This window comes from Microcebus murinus, unplaced genomic scaffold, assembly GCF_040939455.1.
Source record: "Microcebus murinus isolate Inina unplaced genomic scaffold, M.murinus_Inina_mat1.0 scaf010_hap2_Mmur4.0, whole genome shotgun sequence".
Classification (NCBI taxonomy): Eukaryota; Metazoa; Chordata; class Mammalia; order Primates; family Cheirogaleidae; genus Microcebus; species Microcebus murinus.
In genome coordinates this window covers 433,790-457,665 of record NW_027438956.1, presented here as the reverse complement: position 1 = coordinate 457,665, position 23,876 = coordinate 433,790, and the positions used below count along the sequence as shown (strand labels likewise).

The 23,876-nt window shown below is 58.0% G+C and overlaps 2 protein-coding genes and 1 non-coding gene across 4 annotated transcripts in view; 1 reads left to right on the top strand and 2 right to left on the bottom strand.

Moving 5' to 3' along the window:
• The first annotated feature begins 983 nt into the window (after positions 1-983).
• On the top strand, positions 984-6,842 carry CYBC1 (cytochrome b-245 chaperone 1). Of its 2 annotated transcripts, none has more exons than XM_012777272.3 (7): positions 984-1,076; positions 2,255-2,380; positions 3,843-3,884; positions 4,374-4,447; positions 5,035-5,131; positions 6,190-6,334; positions 6,590-6,842. In XM_012777272.3, the coding sequence occupies exons 2-7, from the start codon at positions 2,296-2,298 to the stop codon at positions 6,708-6,710; spliced, it is 564 nt and encodes a 187-aa protein (XP_012632726.1). In that variant the 5' UTR covers positions 984-1,076; positions 2,255-2,295; the 3' UTR covers positions 6,711-6,842. The 2 variants fall into 2 exon arrangements, with proteins under 2 accessions (XP_012632726.1, XP_075855952.1); XM_075999837.1 differs by having other exon boundaries at positions 992-1,038.
• A 1,054-nt stretch (positions 6,843-7,896) lies between these two features.
• Positions 7,897-23,876, bottom strand: part of HEXD (hexosaminidase D) — an 18,868-nt gene continuing 2,888 nt past the window's right edge. The window contains exons 3-13 of the mRNA XM_012777269.3: positions 18,394-18,503; positions 16,471-16,558; positions 13,615-13,779; positions 12,302-12,485; positions 11,585-11,656; positions 11,078-11,273; positions 10,460-10,542; positions 9,873-9,951; positions 9,703-9,804; positions 9,357-9,446; positions 7,897-8,807 (exon numbers count right to left, since the gene is read on the bottom strand). Of these exons, the coding sequence (XP_012632723.1) occupies positions 8,600-8,807; positions 9,357-9,446; positions 9,703-9,804; positions 9,873-9,951; positions 10,460-10,542; positions 11,078-11,273; positions 11,585-11,656; positions 12,302-12,485; positions 13,615-13,779; positions 16,471-16,558; positions 18,394-18,503 (1,377 nt within the window). The 3' untranslated portion in view covers positions 7,897-8,599. The remainder of the gene's footprint in view (positions 8,808-9,356; positions 9,447-9,702; positions 9,805-9,872; positions 9,952-10,459; positions 10,543-11,077; positions 11,274-11,584; positions 11,657-12,301; positions 12,486-13,614; positions 13,780-16,470; positions 16,559-18,393; positions 18,504-23,876) is intronic.
• LOC142867025 (U4 spliceosomal RNA) lies at positions 19,701-19,834 on the bottom strand. Its single transcript, XR_012916757.1, has one exon. It is a non-coding gene; the product is annotated as a U4 spliceosomal RNA (small nuclear RNA).

Here is a 23,876-nt window from a genome sequence, read left to right as displayed (position 1 = left end):
CCATGAGGAGAAGGGCGGTCAGACACACCTAGTTATGCCCTGTCGCTTTTGGAGTTACTCTTTTTAACAGTAAGATGCAAAATCATCAACAAGCGTAAGGCCATGTAAGGGAGAGATTAAACCACACCTGTAGCTCATCAATTTACTTAACACATCCACTTGAGTCTGGGTATATGTCCAGTGGCTAGTCTCTGATTAACAGGCTTCCTTACGTTAACGTAGAACATTTTAAGCCTTTAGATAAAGCTTCATTTCTTCAACCTATTACAAATCAAAGAACCTTTAAACCCACCTATAACCTGTACGCCCCTGCTTCGAGATGTCCTGCTGTTTGGGGCCAAACCAATGTATGCCTTCTATGTATTAATTTATGACTTTGTTAATTCCTGTTTCCCTGAAATGTATAAAACCAAATTATAACCAGACCACAGTGAGACCACTTGCCCAGGGCTTCTTGGCCCTGGCTGACAATAAACCACTGAAAATTATTTTACGGAATTTGGGCTCTTTTCCATTGACAGTCCTTTCTCCCCTGCTGAAACTCCTGGTTCCCAGTAGCATCTACATAACTATTCATCTGCATTTTCTCACGTCTCACTGACGTGGTCTCACACTGACAATGGGCCGGGCGCGGGGCGCGGGGGTTCTACCCGCGAGGCCAAGGCGGGAGGATCCTGGAGCCCAGGAGTTCGAGGCTGCAGCATCTGTGGACGCACCGCTGAGCTCCGGCCGGGGCCAGAGTGAGGCTCTGTCTCAAAAAAACCCCCCAAACTTACAATTTTTACCACGAAGCTGCTGTGTATCTTTTGTTAGATTACTCCGCGGCGCTCCGTGTCTCTCGGGAGTCCAGAGGCGAGTTTCCCGCGTCTGCGCGACCCAGGGCTCTCCACCCCGGCAAAGGACAAGTCATTAATATGGACAGCTCCGGTGTTAGCCCCGCCCCGGACGCCAGTCCCGCCACGCCCCCGGAAGTCCTCCTCTAACCCGGAAGTCCGTCCCGTCCCGGTCCCGGAAGGCCGCGCCGCCCCGTGTCCGCCGGTTCGTGTCCCTCGGCTTCCGCGCGGGGTCGTCGCTCGGTAGGCGGGGGCGGGGCGGGCTCCGCGCTTCCCTCCCGCGACGCTCGGCCGCCGGCCGCCCGTGCCCTGCAGTCACGTCGCTGTGACCGCGCGCAGTGCGTGCAGCCGCGGGGAGCCGGGCGTCGGCCGCAGGCTGGGCGCCGCCGCTGAGGCCCGTCTTCGCCCGGGCTGTCGTGAGGCCGGCAGCGCCCACGGGCCTCGGTGTCGGGCCGTCGCAGCGGGGGTCCCCCGGCCCGGGCAGAGGCGAGTGGTCGGTGCGCGCGCATATGTGTACACGCTAGTATATGTGTGCTTGCGCGTCTGTGCACGCGTGTGTATGTGTGCATGCGCGCATTTGTGCATGCACGTCTGTGCACGCGTGTGTATGTGCATGCACGTCGGTGCACGCGTGTATGTGTGTGCACGCGTGTTGAGGGGGACAGGGACGTTTTTGGAGCCTTGTCGGTAACTGAGGTCGAGAGAGCGGTGATTTAGGATTCGTTTGTGTGACTTGCGTCCACTATTTAATGTGAGGAATTTGATTTGACTCTGCAGGGAAGTATCCGAGAAACTTCCCCGAACTGGGTGGGAGGCAGTGTTTTGAGCTCATTGACAGCGTGTGGGGCTGCTGTAGCCCTGGCAGAGCGCTGGTAAAGAGTAGCCTTTGGTGACTCGCTGATTGCAGCGGTGCCTTGGGACCCTCTCCTGAGTAGTCTGGAGTTTCAGCAGGGGGAGGACAGTGGAGACAAAGGTGGCTTTCCCAGTCCTGCCAGGGTGGACTCAGGCCACGACAAGACTTTCAGTTCCCCTTCTTGGTGGAGGCCAGCTCAGGGGAGAGTTGAGATTCAGGGAGGGTGCCGGAAGCTTCAGGGCTGCTGGGGCCTAACGGCTCTTTGAAGCTTTGTTTCCAGATATGGGGCCCATGGTGATCAGGTTGACGCTTCTCAAGTCTTGGTGGGGGAAGCAGCCCCAGTGCAGTCAGTGTAATTGCGAGCAGAAAGAAGAGGGCCTTCTGCACAGAGGAAGTGGAGTCCTTGGGGATTGAGTGACTCGCCTGACTGCAGAGGCCAAGTTGGGCAGGCTGCAGGCCCCTTTGCTGGTGGGTCTGACCTGGCCTCCTGTCTACACCTGATGAGGTGGGCGCTTGCCTGTGTGCAGTGCCTCGAGGCATCCAGCTGTCTGTGTCTGTTCTTCCCCAGACCTCAGCTCCAGTGGAGAGCGGTACCTGCACGTTCCAGGGATGTACATGCAGGTGGAAATGCGCACCAGCTCCCGCCTCCATCTGAAGAGGGCTCCTGGCATCCGGTCCTGGTCCCTGCTGGTTGGTAAGGCTTCCCATCCACATTTGTCCTTCAAACAGAAAGCCTGGCCTGGTGCCACACGCCTGTAGTCCAGCTACTCAGGAGGCTGAGGCAGGAGGACTGATTGAGCCCAGGAGTCTAAGGCTGCAGTGGGCTATGGTGAGGCCACTGTACTCCACTCTGGGCGACAGAGTGAGACCCCATCTCCAAAATAAAAAAAACAAAACAAAACAACAACACTGGAAAGCCTAACTACAAAAAAGGATGAAAATGAAATGGGGTGTTTCCTCTTTTGTACTATTACCCTGAAATAAAGCAATTGTTCTGTTTCTTTGTATCCATTTAGATTGTATCCTATATGCATGGTTTTACAGATAATGCATGTCTAGTTTGTCTTTTTTTGTCACTAACATCCTTTCACTAACATTTTGGGTGAGTTAGTTGGGTGGCTTTTCTGAGTCACCGTATTTTCCTTTGTACTTGCTTTGACCCCTATGTTGGGCCCCGGGGTCTTGCCCCTCTTTTTTCTCCTCTGTCCCGTCCCTGCCCATCTGGAGGGTCCTGAGCCCTCGGGGCAGCTGCACTTGTGTCTCCTGGGCTGGTCGCTGTGTGAGCAGAGGTGCTGGCCGTACCTTCAGCAGCTGCATCTCTGTGACCCATCGTTCCCCCGACATGCGTGTGGCTTCCTGCATGTTTTGCTTTGTGTGCTGTGCCATGAGTCTCCTGTACAGTCTTGTTTCCATTCCTCACAATGTGCTGCCCTGGCATCACCATGACAGGCTCCTTCCTGACTCCCCGGGAAGCTCTAAAGCCTCACGTGGCAATGTATCCAGTGAGTACTGTGAGTTATGGTATACTGTGTGTGTGAGAGAGAGAGATGGGGTCTTGCAGCATTGCTCAGGCTGGACTTGAACTCCTCGGCTCAAGCGATCTATCCTTCCACGTCAGCCTCCCTGAGTAGTTGCTGCGCCTGACTATGCTGTGTTTTTTTTTTGAGACAGAGTCTCGCTTTTGTTGCCCAGGCTAGAGTGAGTGCCGTGGCGTCAGCCTAGCTCACAGCAACCTCAATCTCCTGGGCTCAGGCAATCCTCCTGCCTCAGCCTCCCAAGTAGCTGGGACTACAGGCATGCGCCACCATGCCCGGCTAATTTTTTCTATATATATATATTAGTTGGCCAATTAATTTCTTTCTATTTATAGTAGAGACGGGGTCTTGCTCAGGCTCAGGCTGGTTTCAAACTCCTGACCTCGAGCAATCCACCCACCTTGGCCTCCCAGAGTGCTAAGATTACAGGCGTGAGCCACCGTGCCCGGCCTATGCTGTGTTTTTGAACCAGCTGTTTGGCTGTTTCCCCGACTCTGAACCTGGTGGTCTCTACCCTGAGCCCTAGTCCCCAGCCATCCCTGCAGTGGGAAGGGGCTGCAGCTCTCAGGAGCCCACTGCACCGGGGAGGACTCATGGGAAGGACTTTCTTTCTCTCTGCAGGAATCTTGTCCATCGGCCTGGCCGCTGCCTACTACAGTGGAGGTAAAAACCCCCACCAACCTTCTCAGCTGTTTGCAAAAACCGCCCTTTGTGATGGGTCCTGGCATGACCTTTAGGGTCTCTGGCACTTCTACCCTAAGACCATTGGTGCTCAGGGCACCATCTCCTCCTGCAAGTGTGCTCTTCCGAACGCACCTTCCCACCCAGCCTGCATGTCACTTCCTACGTCTCAGGCGTTTTCAAATGTCGTAAAATATTCCTCAAAAGATGCTCCTTAGCGTAGGCCTGAGGTCCTGTTGCAGGTGTGTACCATGCTTCCCACCATCCCGTCCTGCTGAGACGGGCAGAGGCTGAGTGCACCCCTGCCTGCTTCAGGTGGGCTCCTGGGGCAGAGCTGGACGGGGCATGTCCCGTGTGGGTCCTGAGGGACCAAGGCAGGGCCAGCGGCACAGGCGGCTGCCCAGGGGCCCCTCGTGGACCCGTCGCCTGGGCCCCTGCTGTGCTCACGCCTGGCGCCCTGTGTTTGTCCAGATAGTCTGGGCTGGAAGCTGTTCTACGTCGCCGGCTGTCTGTTCGTGGCTGTGCAGAACCTGGAGGACTGGGAGGTGAGGCTGGTGCGGGTGGGGGCAGCGGCAAGGGGGAAGGCGCTCCTGGGTCTCCGTGCAGGGATGGATGGAAGCAGGAGGAGGGCTCCAGGCAGCTCAAGGCCTCCTCCGTACTCTGAAACAGTCCTAGCCTCACGGTTTCCGCTTAGTGGAACTTGGCCCCTGGACACTGCCTGTGACCATTCTTGGGCCAAGGCATCTGGTGAAGGTGTTTTTCTCCTAGAAGCTTCTGATGACTGTTTTTCACCAGAATTCTTCGTTCCTGGAGCTGCTGGGTGCAGAGGGGTTGTGTCTGCAGGCCCCGCCCCAGTCCCCGTGCCCCCATGAGACTTTCTGCCCTCCGTCGTCTTACTGGGCGGCTGGGCCGAGTCCTGCACTGGGGGGTGGCTGCAGTGGGACGAGCCCCTGCGGTACCCACGAGAGTCTCGGGTCACTGCGGGCGTCAGCCCCAGCGGAGCCCCACGCAGGCTCCAGGGCCTGGTTCCGACTGGGAGGGCCCCTTCTCTGGCACCCGCGTGGCAACACCCCGGCGTCCACTCCGCCCCCGCCCCTCGGTCCGCGTATGGTCAGCGTGTGTTGGTTTCCAGGAAGCCGTCTTCAACAAGAGCACGGGGAAGGTCGTCCTGAAGACGTTCAGCCTCTACAAGAAGCTGCTGACTCTGTTCAGAGCAGGCCACGACCAAGGTGAGGCGGGCAGTTCCGAGGCTCAGGCTGGGTGCGGCGGGCGACCACGAGGCCCAGGGAGGCCTGGCAGCGCCTCGGGTCCAAGTTCGCCCGCTAGGTGCTGTGTCCTGCATGTGGGATGTGGGGTCCCACAGACGCGCCTGGCCTGCCCGGTGCTGCAGACTCCTGGGCTCTACCGAGCTTTGACCTGGGAGGGTGGGAGGAGCAGGGTCTGGCTTGGGGTGGACTGTTTGGATGGTGTTCTCTCCCCCCATCCCCACCCCTCCTGGGGTCCGGAGTGCAGCCAGGAAGGCAGAGTCATGGCGGCCAGTGCAGCTCTGGGGCGGGGCCACCCTCCTCCCAGACCTGCCCTGCTGCCGTGGGCTCCTCGGGGCCTGCGGTGCGCGGCCAGGGTCAGGGGAGGCCCCTGCCGGAGTCTCCGGTCCACCGTGGTCAGCAGACTTTCCGGAGATGCTGCTACAGGGCATCTGCTCCCACCCTGGTGGGTAGTGGGTGCAGGTGCAGAGAGGCCCTTGGGTGGGCTTCTAACGGGGTGGGGGTGTCTCGTGAGGGGCCACCGGGGGACAGCCAGCCAGAGCACAGCCCTGCGGTGGGACAGAGTTGCTCAGTGGTCTCAGACTTAGCGCCAGGTTAGCGCGCTTCCTGGCAGGCTGACAGTGGTGACGCCCAGTGGGTTCTCTGGCAGCCACCAGCTGCCCGGCACCTGAACGGCCACAGGAAGTGGCCAGGGGCCGGTCACCAAGCTGGGGGCCAGGAAGGCATTTTTTCAGCCTGGGGGGAAATGAAACCAAGTCGGCCAGCCCTGTGCTCAGCGGGTCCCCGGCGTGTCAGAGCTCAGGAGCAAGCGTGCGCAGTGACGCAGCCACAGTGGGGCCGCCGAGCACATCCTCACCCAGGTGACCTCACACTGCGGTCAGGGTCATGGCCATCCCCGGGGCCCAGCCTCGGACGGGAAACAACAAACAGTTGTGCCAGCGCAAACATGGCGCATCCCAGCAGAGCCAGCGGCCCCAGCACAAGCTCGGGGGGGCCGACGGCCGCTGACCTGTGTCCCGCAGTGGTGGTCCTGCTGAGCGACATCCGGGACGTGAACGTGGAGGAGGAGAAGGTCCGGTACTTCGGGCGGGGCTACTCGGTGGTGCTGAGGTTCGCCACGGGCTTCTCCCACCCGCTCACCCAGAGCGCCGTCATGGGCCGCCGCAGGTGAGTCCCGTGGGCTTGCGATCCACCTGACACGGTACCCGGCTCGGGGCGGTGGTGCCAGCTGGGATAGGATGGGGCAGGGGTCTGGGGAGGGCGGGACCGGGACAGTGCTGGGTCTGGGTTGGAGCCCCGGGGGCTGCTGCAGGTGGGTGGTGGGGACAATGCCGGCATGGAGTCTCGCCGGCTGCTTGGGGCTGGTGCTGCTGTGACCCAAGGTGACCTGCCCCTCCCCACCCCCACTCCGGCCTTGCGCAGTGATGTGGAAGCCGTTGCCAAGCTCATCACCAACTTCCTGGAGCTGCACCGCCTGGAGAGCCCGGCAGAGCTGTCTCAGAGCAGCGACAGCGAGGCCAGCGACCCCGGGAACCAGAGCTGACGGCGCAGGCGTGGCTGCAGATGAGCCGCTCACGGAGAGTCCCCTGGCCCTGGCTCTGACGGCGCCTCCAGCCGGGCCTGCCTCCCGCCCCTACAAGCCACGGCTTCTGCTCTCTGCTAAACCCTGGGCTGGACCCTCTCGGAGGCCAGGAAGGGCCGGGTGGGGTGCTGTGTCCAGGGGAGGGCCTGGGCCTCGGGCTCCCCCAGGGTCAAACACTGGCTTCAGCCGGGGCAGTTTGGGTGTGAGGGTGACAGGTGGCATGGCCTGGTCTGGACAGACCCCGCAGCCTCTGAAAAAGGTCGCTTTCCGCAGCGCAGGGCTGAGCCTGGCCTTCCCTGAAGCCTGAGGTTTTGCCGGCCTAGATTCCTACGGGATTCAGCCCACAGGCCGCAGCAAGCCTTCCAAGTGTGTGGTTTGGGGCCAGGCCCCACGGATGCCACCGCTGCTGGGGCACAGGCCAATGCCCAGGACCCCCATCCACCTGTCCTGCAGCCACTGGGGATCCCGCCTCCCCCTCGGTGACACCAGGGCCCTCCGAGCCGACTGCCCTGCCCAGGCCGTCTCTGCAGAGGGGCCCTCCACTCCCCACCGTCAGCCTGGGCAGAAGCTGCCAGTGAAGAAAAACTCTTCTAATACCCTGAAGCACCTAAACACTGGGTGGCCCTCTGCAGAAAGACGTCCAGCCTGTCTCAAACCTGGGGAAGACCTGGCGGGGGGGTTGGGGCCGGGCTCCAAGGCGCAGCCTGCGCTAAGCACGCACAGCTGGTCCCAGGCCCACGGCCGGAGGACTCCCACTCCCTGGCCAGCCCCCATGAGGCTGCCCGGCACAGAAGGGCCGGCCGGTGCTGGAGACGGCGCAGGGCAGCTTCGGGGCTTTTGTGCCTGCGCCACACACAGGCGGTGACGCCTCTGCCCCGGGTCAGGCCACCTCAGAGAGAGCAAGACATGGTAGCACCCTCCCCGGCAGGGGCCACAGCCCCCAGTTGGGGACGTGGTTGTACACATGCCAGTTCAGCTTCTCTTCCTGCAAGTGTGAAATGCAGTAACTGCTTTCTGGTCTGTTCACCCTGTGGGTTGGGAGGACATGCTTTAGGTGAGGGGAAGAAGCTGCCCTGGGCCAGGTGCCCTCTCTGCCACAGGAGCCTGGCTGAACTGAAACCACCGGCACGGCAGGAGATGGAAAACCTGTTTTTTTTTTTTTCAAGACAAGAGTCTCACTCTGTCGCCCAGGCTAGAGTGAGTGCCGTGGCGTCAGCCTAGCTCACAGCAACCTCAAACAAACTCCTGGGCTCAAGCGATCCTCCTGCCTCAGCCTCCCAAGTAGCTGGGACTACAGGCATATGCCACCATGGCTAATTTTTCTATATTTTTTTAGTTGTCCAGCTATTTTCTTTCTATTTTTAGTAGAGGCGAGGTCTTGCTCTTGCTCAGGCTGGTCTCGAACTTCTGAGCTCAAACAGTCCACCCACCTCGGCCTCCCAGAGTGCTAGGATTACAAGCGTGAGCCACTGCTCCCAGCCTGTTTTTTTTTTTTTTTTTAAGACAGACTCCCTCTGTGGCCAGGGGTAGAGTGCAGTGGTGTCACTGCAGTTCACCGCAGCCTCCAACTCCTGGGCTCAAGTGTCCTCCCCACTCGGCCTCCCAGAGTGCTGGGATTCCTGGTGCATGCACCACCCTGCCTGTTCCAGCTTTCTGTTAGCGTGACCTCTGTCTTCCACTCTTCTTTTTATTTCAAAAGAAGGAAGTTCTATGTGCAGATCATAAAACAGGTCCCATGTGCTTTTTCCTTCAGTAGTTTCATCCCGTTGGAGGGGCGTCCTGGCTGGGAGGGAGCAGCTGCAGGAGGGCCGCTGGACAGCTGCTCCTCGGCCATGCATGGGCCACGCCCCTCAGGACTCCTGACTGGCGTCCCAGCTGGAGCCTCTGGGTGGGGGCTGCGGAGCCACCGCCTCACTCAGGTCCTGCAGCAGAGCCTGCAGCCGCCCCAGGCTGGGGTGCACGTTCTCCTCCAGCCACTCCTCCACCGCGTCGGGGTAGAAGGCCAGCTGCAGGGCAGCCTCCAGCCGCTGCAGGAGGGAGCTCCACTGCGCCAGCAGGCTGGGGGGGAGGACGGCCGCCATGAGCACACCCGGGGGGTCCCCGGGGACTACTCACATCTAAGCACTCTGCACTCAAGTCCTCAGCCCCATGGGCCAGTGCTGCTCTGTGCCTCGGTTTACCCATCTGTAAAGTGGGACTAGTGGCCCCTAGGTTGTGGGACGAAGAGGTGAGCAAATTTGTCACAGTTGGGCATCTGAGACTGGAATGTACTTTGCAGTGAGCTGGCAGGTTTTCTGTACTGGCCTATGAACCTGGGGCAGCTGGCAGCATCTGTACTCCCTGGGGGGGCAGTCTGCCTGTCTCGGGGGGCGGATGCAGGGGCCCAGCCCATGTGGTCTGAGTCCAGGGAGGAGCCCCACACCTGCCCGGGCACCTAAGACCCAGCACCTTGCTCTAACGTTCAGGGAAGCATCAGCAAGCGCCGGTGGGTCCTCTCCAGCAATGAAGGGAATGACCTACGGCTGCAACTCCCAGAAAGCCTGTCTCGGTTCAAAGCCCAGCACAACAGCGGTGCCACCACGGTGGGGGACGGGCTGCCGGGGTTACCTGAGCGCCTCGGGCCGGATGTGCTGCACCATGACGGGGTGGATGAGCTTCCGACTGCGGTGGTAGGCGCTAAACCAGCCGGTCACGTACCTGGGCAGACGCACAGGCAGGTGTGCCCAACAGGCCGGCCCTCAGGGGCCCCCACCGTGTAGACCCCAGGCTGGTGCACCTGCGGGCCGGGCAGCGCTCGGCCGACAGTGGCTAGTCCCGGGGTGGTTTTACAGTGATACCTCTGGAAAAACCATTCAGAATCTGGCAGACATTTCTAAAGGTCTCTTCTGCCCAGAAAGTCTTTGCTCAGGCCACTCCCCTGAGCCGGGGGTCGTGGGGCGCGCCCACCACCCACCTGTTCCTCTCCAGCAGTGCGTCCACAGAGCTGCGCAGGTGCAGGCTGAAGTGCGTGACGAGGCCGAGGATGTCGCTGCCGGGGAAGGAGCTGGCCCCCTCACTGTGGAGAACCACACTGAGAACAGCTGCCCCACAAACGGGGCAGGGCTGGGAGGGGTGGGGGCTTACCTTGCAGGATCGGTTGTCTCCACGCTCGAACCCTCGAGAATGTTCTCCACTCTCAGCTTGACATCTTCAGTGAATCCTCCTGCAATCGAGCACAGCGGGAAGCGGTGGGGGGCTCTGGAGGGGAGCAGGGGCCCATGAGCCCTGCCGCCTCACCGAACACGCGGGACATGCCTGTTGCTTTGAAAGCCACAAAACAGAAACAAGCATGTGCTGCGGCAGCACCAACACCCGGGCGGCACGTGGCCCTTCCCGCTGGGTGCAGCCACCTGCACCGCGTCCGGGGCTGCTGCAGGCGCTGACGTGGACAGACGGCCACGCCAGTGTGCGAGAGGAACACCTGCCGCAAAAGGCTAACCCTGTTCTTCTGTGAAGGCCAGAAGGAACAACAGAAAGGGCCGACCCCAGGACGGCAGGAGGGGAAGGTCCCTTCTTAAACCCAGGGAGCGCGGAAGCAGACGCCGAGAACATCCGCACGTCTCCAGCAGGGACGGATGGGTGTCTCTGCCCGAGTGGTCGGCTCCCGCCCTCCCCGTCTCCCCCAGTCTTTCTGGGAGGGCTCAGCAGGGCCGTGGGCTGGACAGACGTACCGTGTAGGAGCAACTGCAGACAGGCTGCCAGCGACGGGACCCCCACGGGAAGCAGCTCGCACAGCACAGAGAAGTGGTCATGCCTGCGTCCATGGAGGGCGGTGGGGGTGCTCAGCCCTGCTGCCGGCGGCACTCTGACCTGGGGCGTCCTCGTCATCGGTCCCTTCGCCCCGTATAGTATCTCTGGGCCCTCAGGTATGAGCAGGTGAAGGCTCACCGGTGCCTGACATCAGGGCCCGGGGAGGCCCGCCGTCTGTCCTGCCCCGAGGGCGGCTCTGCCCTGCCTGGGGCAGCCTGGTTCAATCCAGACCGAGGTGCCTGCCCCCCAGGGCCGGACACTGGGGGCCCCTAGATGCTTCTGCAGCGCCGGCTGCTGCCTCTGGGCACATGGTGGGCTGTGAGCTGGCCCGACCTGCCCACCTGGCCTCCCCCCACCCACCAAATCCCTCCTGCTTGGCCGTCCATGAGGCCCAAACAGGCTCCCGTGTGGAGCACACAGGCCAGGGCCACGTGCTTGTGACTCTGTGCACAGGGGCCACAGGTGGGAGGGGTCAACTCCCAGTGGCTGCTCACTCCCCGAGCCACCTCTGCCCCCTGACGGCTGGCCCAAGAGCTCACCTCTGCCAGCCGGTGAGGACGATGCCCCGCAGCGAGCCCGCCGGCGTGCTGGCCGCCACCTGCAGCCAGCGCTCGTGGTTCCTGAGGTGGTGCTCCACCGGGGTCAGGGCCTGGCTGGGCCCCGAGGCACCCTTGAAGGCGCTGGCCGCCCACAGCTGCCGGAAGCCACACTCACGGTACTTCTGCATGAGCAGCACTGGGTGGGGAGGCAGGCATGTGAGCTGGCCCGGCCCCGAGCAGGGCCCGGCCATGCCCCTGGGCCACGCCCCCATCCAGACCCGACTGCAGGAGGCCAGTGACTGCAGGGCTGGAGGAGACTCCAGGGGGAGCCCCCACTTCACCTGCCCGTCGGGGAGATGCCCCGCACAGCGGGAGCAGGAGGCCGCCGGGCTCCCCAGGGAGGGTCTGTGGGGGCACTGGGCAGTTGGGGCTGCAGGGTCGCGGGGACAGGGGCCCTGCCCACACACAGCCACACGCCCAGGGCGTCCCCTGCAACCGGGCACTGACCCTTGCCAGGCACGTCCAGGTCGGCCGCGTAGTCCCAGAGCACCGGCTCCACCAGCTGCGGCACCCCTGACGCTGCGGGCAACGGGGAGACCGTCCAGACCACATCCCGGCCCCTCGCACGCACGGGCTTCGCAGTAAAACGGGAGCATGACCCACGGTTTCGAGGGGACACTCAGCACTGTGCCGTGCGTTTGGTGACGAAAACCACAGCCACATGCGGCACCTTTTCCCACCTGCCTGGGTGAGGAATGCCGGCCCCGCGGCTCTGTGGGCGGGACCGTCCCACCTGCCCCCTCTCTGCCACACGCCCAGTGCTCCCGAGCTTGCTGCTCGATGGGGTCAGTTCTCATTAATCACGATTAACCTAAGTAGCCACGCGAGGCTGGTGGCTGCCAGGATGGCGTGGCCCTGGGCACACACGCGCCCCGAGGACCCGGGAGCAGTGACGGCCTGCCCTGGATCCTCACCCGTGGCCCTGCAGGGCTGGCCCGGAGGACACTCCCAGGCCCCCCAGCCCCCGCAGGCCCATGGCTACTCTGCAGCCCACACCTGCCACTCTCCCCAGACCCACAGGACTCCCAGGGCGACGGCTCAGTGGCATTTTCACAAGAGAACAGGTGACGTGGTCTGAGCAGAGCCGGCTCCGTCAGGGCCCGTTTCCTACAGTGTGTTTTGTCTCAGGGGTCGGGGGTCTCGGGGCAGCCAGGCGCGGCAGACCTGTGAGCTGGTCCTCGGGCATGTCCCGCAGCATGTCGTCCCACGCCAGGGGTGTCACGTTCGGGTGCCGGGCCAGCACGTGGCTGGCCACCGCCCGTATGTGGGACAGGCACAGCTTGGCCTTGCTGTTCTGCTCCTGCTGCAGCCACTGTCGGGAGGCTTCCCCCTCACCCAGGTAATACACCTGCAGGGAGGAAGGGCCGGGCTCGCTCCGCACCCACTGCCCGCACCCCTGCACACGCCGAGGTGCCGGGCTTACGCCTCGTCCCAAGTCTTGGCAGCTGCGTGTGGGGGGCAGGCCAAGGGAGGGGCTCGGAGCCCCTTCGCCAGGACCTAAACCTGCATGCAGCTCTGCTCACGGCCGGCAAAAGGCGGGACCCGGAACCTGGGTCCACTGACTGACGAGTGGACATGCAAGGGCCCCCGTGCAAAGTGACTATCGTTCAGCCTGAAGAGGGAGTGACGTCCCCACACAGGCTACGACGCGGAGGACCCTGAAACCCTCATGGGGAAAAAAAGCCAGCCCCGTAGGCAGCACGCTGTGCGAGCCCACGCACAGAGGGCTGGCGGGCGGGGATATGGGGTTCCTGCCAGGGGAGCTGCAGGGGCGCAGCGGGGACAGCGCGGGACCCTGTGAACGTACCGCAAAGTGCTGGAGTCCGTGCGTCACAGTGCACACAGCGTGACTGTCACGCTCTGTGCATCTCACCACACACAGACGTCCTTCACAAAGGACACCTCTGGGCTGAGATGTTTGCGGACCACAGTCCCAGCCCAGCTGTTCCCAGCCGAGGCCTCCGTGGGCACAGCCTGGAGCGGAGTCACGTGAGTGGAGCAGCTGGGGCCGGGGCGGGGCCTCTAGGGGCAGGGGGTGCATCACCAGGCACCCGGGGCCCCCCTTCCCAGCCGGGGCTCAGGGTCCAGAGTGGTGTCAACACTTCCTCTCCCCTCGCAGGCTGCGCATCTTTAGCTGGGACAGTGACATCCCGAGACTACCCGGGACAAGGGCATGAACCTGCCCCAGCAGGGCTGGCTCTGCACTGCCGGGGCCACACGGCCACCCCCGGGCAGGCTCAGCGGACACTCGGGGCTTCCCCGGGCTGAGCCGGTTTGCCCTGTGCCAGGCCCCGTCCTCCCGGAGAAGGTGCTAGAACGGGCTCCCGGACAGGGACTGTCTCCTCGACAAGCCGAGTCTGCATGCTTTGGCACTTGGGCTATTTTCTACTTAAAAAGAGAAACTGAGACACGGGAGAAGGTGGCCTGGTGGCCAAGGGAAGGGGGCTGTGGCAGGATTTGGGGACGAGGGCACCCACCTCGTCACAGCCGATGTGGAGCCGCTGGGCGCCCGGGTGCTGCTGCAGGATCTGGTCGATCATGGCGCCCACCAGCGCCAGGGACTCCGCCTCGTGGGGGTTCAGGGTGTTGGGGAAGGGCTCCACTTCCCGCAGGTGGGCGAAGGCCGCGTGCTTCAGCACGAACTGCGGAGACATGGGCGGGGGCGGGCGGGCTTGAGGGGCCGGGTCCGAGAGAGGCTGGCGCCAAGCTCCCTCCTCCCGCCCTGGGGTGTCTTTGCCTCAGCTCTGCTCGGAGTTGCCGGGGGCCAGCGGGTGGCTGAGCTGTGCACCCCAGACCCCCTAGAAAGTCTTCAGCGGAGCGGGGCGCCAGGGCCGAGGGCCACACCTGCTGGAACCTGCTTTCCCTTCCGCCTCTGCGGCTGAGGACAGGCCGCCGTGCAGAGCCGGCCCCGCCACTCCTGGACGTGCAGGCGGAGCCCTGCGCTCCCGGCGTGAGGAGGCCTGCCGACTCCCCTCCAGCAAAGCACAAAGACAGAACAGTTCTTCCAGAACAGCCACTCAGGGCAACCGAAGGCAAACAGCAAACTGGAAATGTTTATTCGTGAAAGACCAGAGACAAGAGCGGAGACCCTGCCACTGGGGGCACGTCTGACCTGGGGCTGGGAAAAACCACGGAGAAAACGGTCCATCCTCTGCTGGCCGGGAATTCCAGAGGTGACACACACACGCCCTCCTCACGCCCACGGCTGATGGGGTGTGGCCCATGTAGGCCACGCAGACTCGGAGCCACTGAGCCCCACACAGCCCCAGGCAGGGTGGAGGCCTCATGGGCTCGAGGTGCCTGAGCACAACCTCTGCCACCCCACGGCAGCTGCCACCAGCTACGTACGAAGGCAGAGGGGCTCCAGGAGGCCAGGCTAAAGCAAAAATAAGGACAAAAGCTGAGCAGAGACACCATGGCCACCCACAGCTGGGCAGACAGGCCCCACGTTGGAAATCCAGGCGACTGCTGGAAAACAACAAAACCACCACCACCCACTGGGGACAAAAATAAACATTTGGGTTTGCTAGAACATCTGATCTGAAGCGTCCGGTTCTCAACCAAAACCCACGACACGAGGCGTGCAATGGACCAGGGAGGGGAGCCTCGGGAAGAAACCCGGCCCGTGGGCCGCGACTCTGGTGGGCCGCAGGGGGACTTGCCGGACAGACGCTCCAGAGGCGCGTCGCAAGAACTAAAGGGAAGAGCAGCAGAGCTGAGACATCAGAAGACTCGGTGATTGTGACAATAAAGCGACAGAAATTATTCAATCTGAGCGGCAGGAAAAAGACAGAAGCAGAGTGAGCAGGCCTCAGAGGCCTGCAGGACAACGCCAGGGCGCCAGACACTCGCGGCCGGGCCGAGAAGGGCAGGAGAGGGAAGCGAGCAGAGACAGGCCCAGGAAACAGCCACGGACCTCACTTGAGGGGTGACAACCATCAACCGCTCTGCGGCCAACAAAGCCAAGCAGGACGAACGCAAAGAAACCCACAACCGGACGGTCGTGATCAAACGGCTCAAAGGCTTGAGCGCAGAGAGGACTCTCGAAAGCACCAAGGAAAACACGATGTTGAGGGCAAGGAAAACACAATTGATGGTGGACACCACATGTTCACGGATTGGAAACAAACTGCTTTACGGATTCAATGCATTTCCAACCAAAACACCAGCAAGGTTTTCACAGATGTGCAGACAGGCCAAATCTAAAGTATGTGTGGGCCAGGCGCAGTGGCTCACACCTGTAATCCCAGCACTCTGGGAGGCCAAGGCAGGAGGATCGTTTGAGCCCAGGAGTTCGAGACCAACCTGGGCAAGAATGAGACCCCATCTCTACTAAAAATAGAAAGAAATTAATTGGCCAACTAAAAATATATTTAAAAAAATTAGCCGAGCATGGTGGTGCATGCCTGTAGTCCCAGCTACTCGGGAGGCTGAGGTAGGAGGATTGCTTGAGCCCAGGAGTGTGAGGTTGCTGTGAGCTAGGCTGACGCCACGGCACTCTAGCCCGGGCAAGCAAGTGAGACTCTGTCTAAAAAAAAATAAAAAATAAAATAAAATAAAATAAAACATGCATGAAGAGGCAAAGGAACGAGACTAGTCCCACCAATTTTGGGAAAGAGGAATGAAGTTGGAGGCACCACACATCCTGATGTTTGGATTTATGGGGAACTACAGATACTGCAGCGTCAGCCGAGGGAAGACACAACGCATCGGCAGAACGGGACAGAGTCTGGAATCGACCCTCGTGAGTGTGGCTGGCTGGTTTCCGACGCAGGTACAAAGGCAGTTCCTGGAAGGAAGGAGAGTCTTTTCGACAGACGGTGCTGGAACAGTGGGCCATTTCCAGCAGCTACGGACGAGAGGCCTGAGCTCCGGCGCCCGGCAGGGCAAGCGCGGGAGGGAACGGAGACGAGGAGGAGGGGCTGTTGGTACGTCCACCATGTGCATTTCTTAGGGAGTCACGTGGACCCAAGAGCCACTCGATCAATGTTGTGTTTAGTTCGTCCCCCATGTGTTTGGTGCAGACATGAAGAATATTTCTGAAGATCACATCGGGGCTTGGGAAAATATTTTTAGCATTAAAGTGAAAACAGACACAAACAGAAAATGGAAAGCACGGCTCCAATCCTTCCTGTTGTTCTTGCCTCACACAACAGCACTTGTGTGGATACAAGGTAAGAAGGGGACCCCACTGGACCCCAGGACCCCTCTCCAGCCCCAGGTGGAGGCTGCCCTGCCACCTTTCCCAGGGCTAAGGCCCCCCGTGCAGCGGGCCAGGCCTGGCCACCCTCGGGCCCCACCCAGCACCCAGCACCTTCCGTCCTGCCACTCACCTCCATGTGTCCGAACGTCTGCACCAAGGGCACCACCTCCAGCTGGTTCAGGCTGGCCAGGCGCAGGATCTCTTTGATCTCAGAGGGGCTGGAGAGAGGGTCGAGCCAGCATGGTCAGCGGCCACTCCACACGCCCCCAGCCCTCCCTGTTGGACCCTGGAGGGCCCTCCTGCAAAACCGTGAGGCTGCTAACTCCAAAAAGCTCCACAGCGATTCTCAAGGTTTCGGGGAAGGCACCCAGTCTGGAATCTGGGGAAATGACGCTCTCATATCCTCAGGTAAGAGCTTGCTTTTCATCAGCTGCTCTTATTTTTTTTTTTTTTTTTGAGACAGTCTCACTTTGTTGCCCAGAGTAGAGTGAGTGCCATGGGGTCAGCCTAGCTCACAGCAACCTCAAACTCCGGGGCTCAAGCGATCCTCCTCCTCAGCCTCCCGAGTAGCTGAGACTACAGGCATGCGCCACCATGCCCGGCTAATTTTTTCTATATATATTTTTAGTTGGCCAATTAATTTCTTTCTATCTTGAGTAGAGATGGGATCTTGCTCTTGCTCAGGCTGGTTTTGAACTCCTGACCTCGAGTGATCTGCCCGCCTGGGCCTCCCAGAGTGCTAGGATTACAGGTGTGAGCCGCCGTGCCCGGCCTCATCAGCTGCTCTTAACGGAACCGCACAGGAGGGTGAGGTCGTCTGCACCTTGCACGACATCGGGCTGGGCGAGGAGCCCGCCCACTCCAGAGCAGGAGCTGCCCCTGGCCGAGGGCAAATCCCATCACCTGTGTCCGTACCCTCGACCGGGGTGGGAACCCGCGGGGGGCACGTGCTGGGAAGGGCACGCTACCCTGTGTCGGCTTTCTCACTTTTCACAGCTACGTCTCGAGTCGCCATTTATGAATTTATCTAAAAAGGGAAGCTACTTCTCATTTTTATATACGTTTGAACCATTTCTTAGGCTAATCAGTGCTATAAATTTGTGCATTAGACAAAGTTGCCTGTTTTCTAAATATATCTGCTTTTTCTCCTCTTCGTGAACACAGGAGACTATGATTTCTTTAAAAGCCTCCCTGAACTCTACCCGAGGACGGTCGGGACATCCCAGTCTGGTGCCTGGATGGTGCCACACTGCCGTTTTAACTTCCTGCTTAGTGTTTTCTGCTATGTTTACTGGCCGGTTTTTTTTGTTTGTTTTTTTTTTCCTTTGAGACAGAGTCTCACTCTGTTGCCCCAGGCTAGAGTGCCGTGGCGTCAGCCTAGCTCACAGCAACCTCAGACTCCTGGGCTCAAGCGATCCTCCTGCCTCAGCCTCCGGAGTAGGTGATACTACAGGCATGCGCCACTATGCCTGGCTAATTTTTTCTATATATTTTTAGTTGGCCAATTAATTTCTATTTTTAGTAGAGATGGGGTCTCGCTCTTGCTCAGGCTGGTCTTGAACTCCTGAGCTCAAACGATCCTCCCGCCTCGGCCTCCCAGAGTGCTAGGATTACAGGCATGAGTCACCATTCCCCTGGCCGCTTTTTGGCCATTTTTATTTCTTCCTTTGAGATCTCCCGGCTAACGTCCTCTGCCCACTTTTCCTTTGGGACACTCATACTGATCGACGCAGAGACCTGTGATCTGAAAGCTGAGCAGGTGCCTCCCATCTCCACCACGTCCTATCTCACTGCCTCTGCTCCTCTCCCGTCACCCCGAGACCCAGCTGTGGCCTCAGGAGCAGCCGCCTCCCTGCACGGGGCCCCGGCAGCTCTGCTACTTCCTCTTTCCAGGTTCCTAAATTCTCTCAGTGAGTGTGCTTTACTTTACAACCTGTTTCGATTTTATAACTGAAGATAACGTATTTAGAAAGACAGGAAAGGAATGCAGGCCCCACTGTTACGTTCCTGATGGTCCCCCACCCCATCACCCCCACCTCCCGAGAGCACTCACCTGTAGGAGTACCTGGCCCGCAGCAGCCTCAGGGGGCCCTCGTAGGGGAACATGTCCTCGTACTCGATGAGCAGGCCATTGGCACCCAGAGCTCGGAACAGAGGAAAAACCTGGGGGAGGAGGGACAGTCTGAACACAGACTGACACGGAAGCAGGAGCTTGTGGGGACGGAAGGGAGCTGACATTCTTATTTCCCTGGAACCTTCAAATCTGGAAAGTGTGCACGTCACGCTCTGCCAGCTCAAACCCAGCGAGACACCTGCTTTGCCCGGAGGGGAGCAGGATACATGATGCACGGGGCGGCTCCAACGGCAGTTCCATCAGGCGGCCTAGCCGTGGGGTGCAGGCCCAGGGCTCACGGCGCCACCCAGCAAAGCAACTCCTCAGGGACACGGGACGAGACCCGGCACCGCCACGCTGGCAGGCACTGCCGGGGCGCAGCAACCCTGAGAGGAACAACAAGGTGGGACGGGCTGGGCCGGCTCCCCTCGCCGGTTGCTGGGCTGGGCCAGTCTCATATATGGGTTGTCCACGTGTCTCTATGGCTTGTGACGTTCTGTTGTTATTACCATCAGAGTTTTCTTTTCTCTTTTTTGAGACAGAGTCTCACTCTGTTGCCCAGGCTAGAGTGAGTGCCGTGGCATCAGCCTAGCTCACAGCAACCTCAGACTCCTAGGCTCAAATGATCCTCCTGCCTCAGCCTCCCGAGTAGCTGGGACTATAGGCATGTGCCACCATGCCCGGCTAGTTTTTTTCTATATATTTTTAGTTGACCAATTTCTTTCTATTTTTAGTAGAGACGGGGGTCTCACTCTTGCCAAGGCTGGATTCGAACTTCTGACCTTGAGCGATCTCCCAGAGTACTATGATTACAGGCATAAGCCACCACACCCAGCCTCATCAGAGTTTCCTTTACCCCCCCCCAAACAGGAAAGTTCTGGAGCATGCTGAATGGGGGGAGGAGGTCAGTTTGGGATTAAAACTTAGCTGTAGATCTTTCATGGAATGGGTAATCAATAGCTGACCCCAAATCACAAAGAGGCGGAGTGACTGTGGACAGGAGGGATCTGACCCAGGTTGGACACGTGTGGATAAATGTAACGATGACAGCATTTTCCTATTTTCCTCAGTGTTTTGGTGGTCTGTAGTAAATTCCCCAGGTTTGGGATGTTTATAATAGTTGCTCTGTGGCTTTTATACGTGAAGGTCGAATTGGCTGGGAACAATATCCTTGATTCTTATTCCATTACCTTGAGAATTTTAAGTCCGTCATTCCCTTATTTTCTTCTTCTTTTTTTTTAATTCCATCTCCGTAGAGATGGTCAGAAATTGCCAATGTCAGCTATATTGCAAGTCGTCACAGGGGGTACTGGTTTTCCATTAGCAATAATCATGCCACAGCTAACCCTCATTGGCTATGGTACTACCACTGCATAAAGCTGGCTTCTTCTTTTAGAAGAATACGTCTCGCCGTGTCACCCAGGCTGGAGTGCAGTGGCTGTTCACAGCTGTGATCACAGCTCACTGCTGCCTGGAACTCCTGGGGTCAAGCGATCCTCCTGCCTCAGCCTCCCAAGTAGCTGGGACTACTCTGCCTGGCTTTTTTTTTTGTTTTGTTTTCTTTTTCTATTTCTCCAACTACAATTTAAGCAAGGACTTTTTTTGTTCATGTAGAGCAGCCCATGGCACAAACACAGGCTCTCAATAAGTATTTGTTGAAAAGAATGAACAACTGCAACAGGGCACAGAGAAGACAGCTGACTTGTCCAGTTGCACAAAAATAGTGACTCTTGGCTTCAGACCTCACTACAGCTTCCTGCTACAACACAGGCTCTCAGAAGGGTCACATAAAGACAGAGGTAGCCTGGCAGAGAAGGGGTGAGCGTGGCCCAGATGGAAAAGGGAGTGAGAGAGGTGGCCAGACAGTTGGCACATGACCCTGCCTGGGGACAGGGCTTTATCAATGGAGGATACTGAGGGAAGCCTGGAATCGGGGCATATGTGTTGGGGGCAGACATTCCCTTTCCGGCTGCAGGCCTCAATTGCCCCAATCTGTGAAAAGAAGGGGCAGACAAAAGCTGCCAGATGTGGTGTGCTCCAAGTTCCCGTCTCACCCAGGAACCGTCCAGGCCCAGCCGAGAGCTCCCTCTGCTCCCTACCTTCCGTCCTAAAATATCGCTGTGACACGTCTGATGCCAGCCTGGTTCTTCTTCCCCTTATATGTGGCTTGAGGCTTTTTCCTGTATCCCCAAAAGATTTATCATTTTCATTTTCTTTAAAGGTTAATAAGTTTACTAAAAAACGTCTATCAGTCTCGATCTAATTTTCAAGATGTGTGGATGCCATTGCAATATGGAGATTTAGTATTTCATTTCAGAAATGTGTTCTTGAGTTGTTGTTTCTTAGCATTTGCTCTGTATCATTGTTTTTTGTTGTTGTTTGTTTGTTTGTTTGTTTGTTTTGAGACAGAGTCTCGCTTTGTTGCCTAGGCTAGAGTGAGTGCCGTGGCGTCAGCCTAGCTCACAGCAACCTCAAACTCCTGGGCTCAAGCGATCCTCCTGCCTCAGCCTCCCGAGTAGCTGGGACTACAGGCATTCGCCACCATGCCCGCTGATTTTTATATATATATATCTATTAGTTGGCCAATTAATTTCTTTCTATTTTTATGGTAGAGACGGGGTCTCGCTCAGGCTGGTTTTGAATTCCTGACCTTGAGCAATCCGCCTGCCTCGGCCTCCCAGAGTGCTAGGATTACAGGCGTGAGCCACCGCGCCCGGCCCTGTTTGTTTGTTTTTTGAGACAGAGTCTCCCTTTGTTGCCCAGGCTAGAATGAGTGCCGTGGCATCAGCCTCGCTCACGGCAACCTCAAACTCCTGGGCTCAAGTGATCCTCTTGCCTCAGCCTCCCGAGTAGCTGGGACTACAGGCATGCACCACCATGCCTGGCTAATTTTTTCTATATATTTTTAGTTGGCCAATTGATTTCTTTCTATTTATAGTAGAGACGGGGTCTTGCTCTTGCTCTGGCTGGTTTCGAACTCCTGACCTCAAGCAATCCGCCCGCCTCGGCCTCCCAGAGTGCTAGGATTACAGGCATGAGCCACTGTGCCCGGCCTGTATCATTGTTTTGATTCTTTTCTCTGGGGACTGTTGAAGTGGGAAAATAGGCTGGGCACGGTGGCTCACACCTGTAATCCCACCACACTAGGAGGGTGAGGCTGGGGGATGACTTGAGCTCAGGAGTTCGAGATCAGCCTAAGCAAGAGTGAGACCCCGTTTCTACTAAAAAAATAAAAATAAATTATCTGGATAACTAAAAATACATAGAAAAAATTAGCCAGGCATGATGGTGCATACCTGTAGTCCCAGCTACTTGGGAGGCTGAGGCAGGAGGATCACTTGAGCCCAGGAGTTTGAGGTTGCTGTGAGCTAGGCTGATGCCACGGCACTCTAGCCCAGGCAACAGAGTGAGACTCTGTCTCAAAAAACAAACGGAAATTGAAAACATGGCCACAGCATCATGCGGCTCTCCTGTCGAGAGGCAGAGTCTATCAGCCTCTGGATCTAGGCCAGCCTGCTTTGCTCTCCCAATGGTGCGGGCAACAGGGACACCACAGGCCTCAGGAATCCAGACAACTCCTACTCCTGCTCTTGCTCCGGCAGCACTGCCCAGACCAGGGTGCTGGGAGAAAGCTGGCCGGGCCCCTGGAGGGTACATGGGGAGGAGAACCAAGGTGGCCCTGCTGACAGTGGCCTGGGACCATGAGCGGTATCCAGTCAAGGGACTGCAACCACAGCAGGGAACTCAGGTCAGAAGAGCAAGACCACCCGGCCACCCCACGGAAACATGGGCTAAATGGCCAGGCGTGGTGGCTCACGCCTGTAATCCTAGCACTCTGGGAGGCCGAGGCGGGCAGATTGCCCAAGGTCAGGAGTTCAAAACCAGCCTGAGCAAGACCCCATCTCTACTAAAAATAGAAAGAAATTAATTGACCAACTTAAAAAATTAGCTGGGCATGGTGGCGCATGCCAGTAGTCCCAGCTACTCGGGAGGCTGAGACAGCAGGATCGCTTGAGCCCAGGAGTCTGAGGTTGCTGTGAGCTAGGCTGACGCCACGGCACTCACTCTAGCCTGGGCAACAAAGCGAGACTCTGTCTCAAAAAAAAAAAAAAGAAAACAAAAGAAACACGGGGTAATGAATTGCTGCCTCAAGCCTCTGAGTTTGGGGCAACCTGTCACGTGGCTACAGGTAATGGAACGGGGACTCCAGTTACCTGTTGGCTGGGGCTGCTTTGCCTATATCCTGTCCCTAACAATTTGTCATGATGCTTTATCTCTTCATATTTGATCTTTTTCTTCTCTGTCATTTATTTCCAAATACTGTACTCTCAACGGTGTGAGTGCACTATTGTGCTTCTTCTATTAACAGTTCAGTATTCATTTCTAAAAATGTTGTTCTTTATGATTCATTCCTGAGCTCCACAGGCAATCTTTCCCCAGTCTCCTCTTGTCCTGTCATCACACTTCTGGGCTTTTCTATTTCTGATTTATGCTGTTTTTCCATAGCATCTGTTGTTTTTCCTAATAGCTTTTATCTCATTTTGAAATGTCATGGTCCGACATCACCTGATTCCTGGTGCGATGCTAGTCAGAGTGCTATCCTCTGTCCCTCACCTGTCTATGTGTGGCATTTAGCAACGCTCCTTTCCTGGTGCTCGTTTTTAAGAACAGGTTCTTGTGTTCCGGATGGAGATGGGCCAGCCCCAGGGCCCCTCCTCTCCTGCTGCCATAAGGAATTAGAAGTTACAGGGGCCTGTGCAGTTGCTTTTGCATTTTAGACTTTCTGGTCTCTGCCTCCTCTGGCCCCCCTTTCTCCCAGTATCTGAACGTTCTCTCTCTTCTGTCTCTGGTGTTCTTGCCAAGTTCAAAGTGGATTCTTTTCCCAACATTTTGTCCTGGTGTGGGGCTCTGTCCTTCTGGGAGGAAGTTCTGTTAGGTCTTTCTTTCTTTCTTTCTTTCTTTCTTTCTTTCTTTCTTTCTTTCTTTCTTCCTTCTTTCTTTCTCTCTCTCTCTCTCTCTCTCTCTCTCTCTCTCCCCCTCCCTCCCTCCCTCCCTCCCTTCTTCCTTCCTTTCTTTCTCTTTCTTTCTTTCTTTCTTTCTTTCTTTCTTTCTTTCTTTCTCTTTCTTTCTCTCTCTCTTTCTCTCTTTCTCTCTCTCTTTCTCTCTCTCTCTCTTTCTCTCTCTCTCTCTTTCTCTCTCTCTTTCTCTCTCTCTTTCTCTCTCTCTCTCTCTTTCCTTTCTTTCCTTTCTTTCCTTTCTTTCTTTCCTTTCTTTCTTTCCTTTCCTTTCCTCTTTCCTTTCCTTTCCTCTTTCCTTTCCTTTCCTCTTTCCTTTCCTTTCCTCTTTCCTTTCCTTTCCTCTTTCCTTTCCTTTCCTCTTTCCTTTCCTTTCCTCTTTCCTTTCCTTTCCCCTTTCCTTTCCTT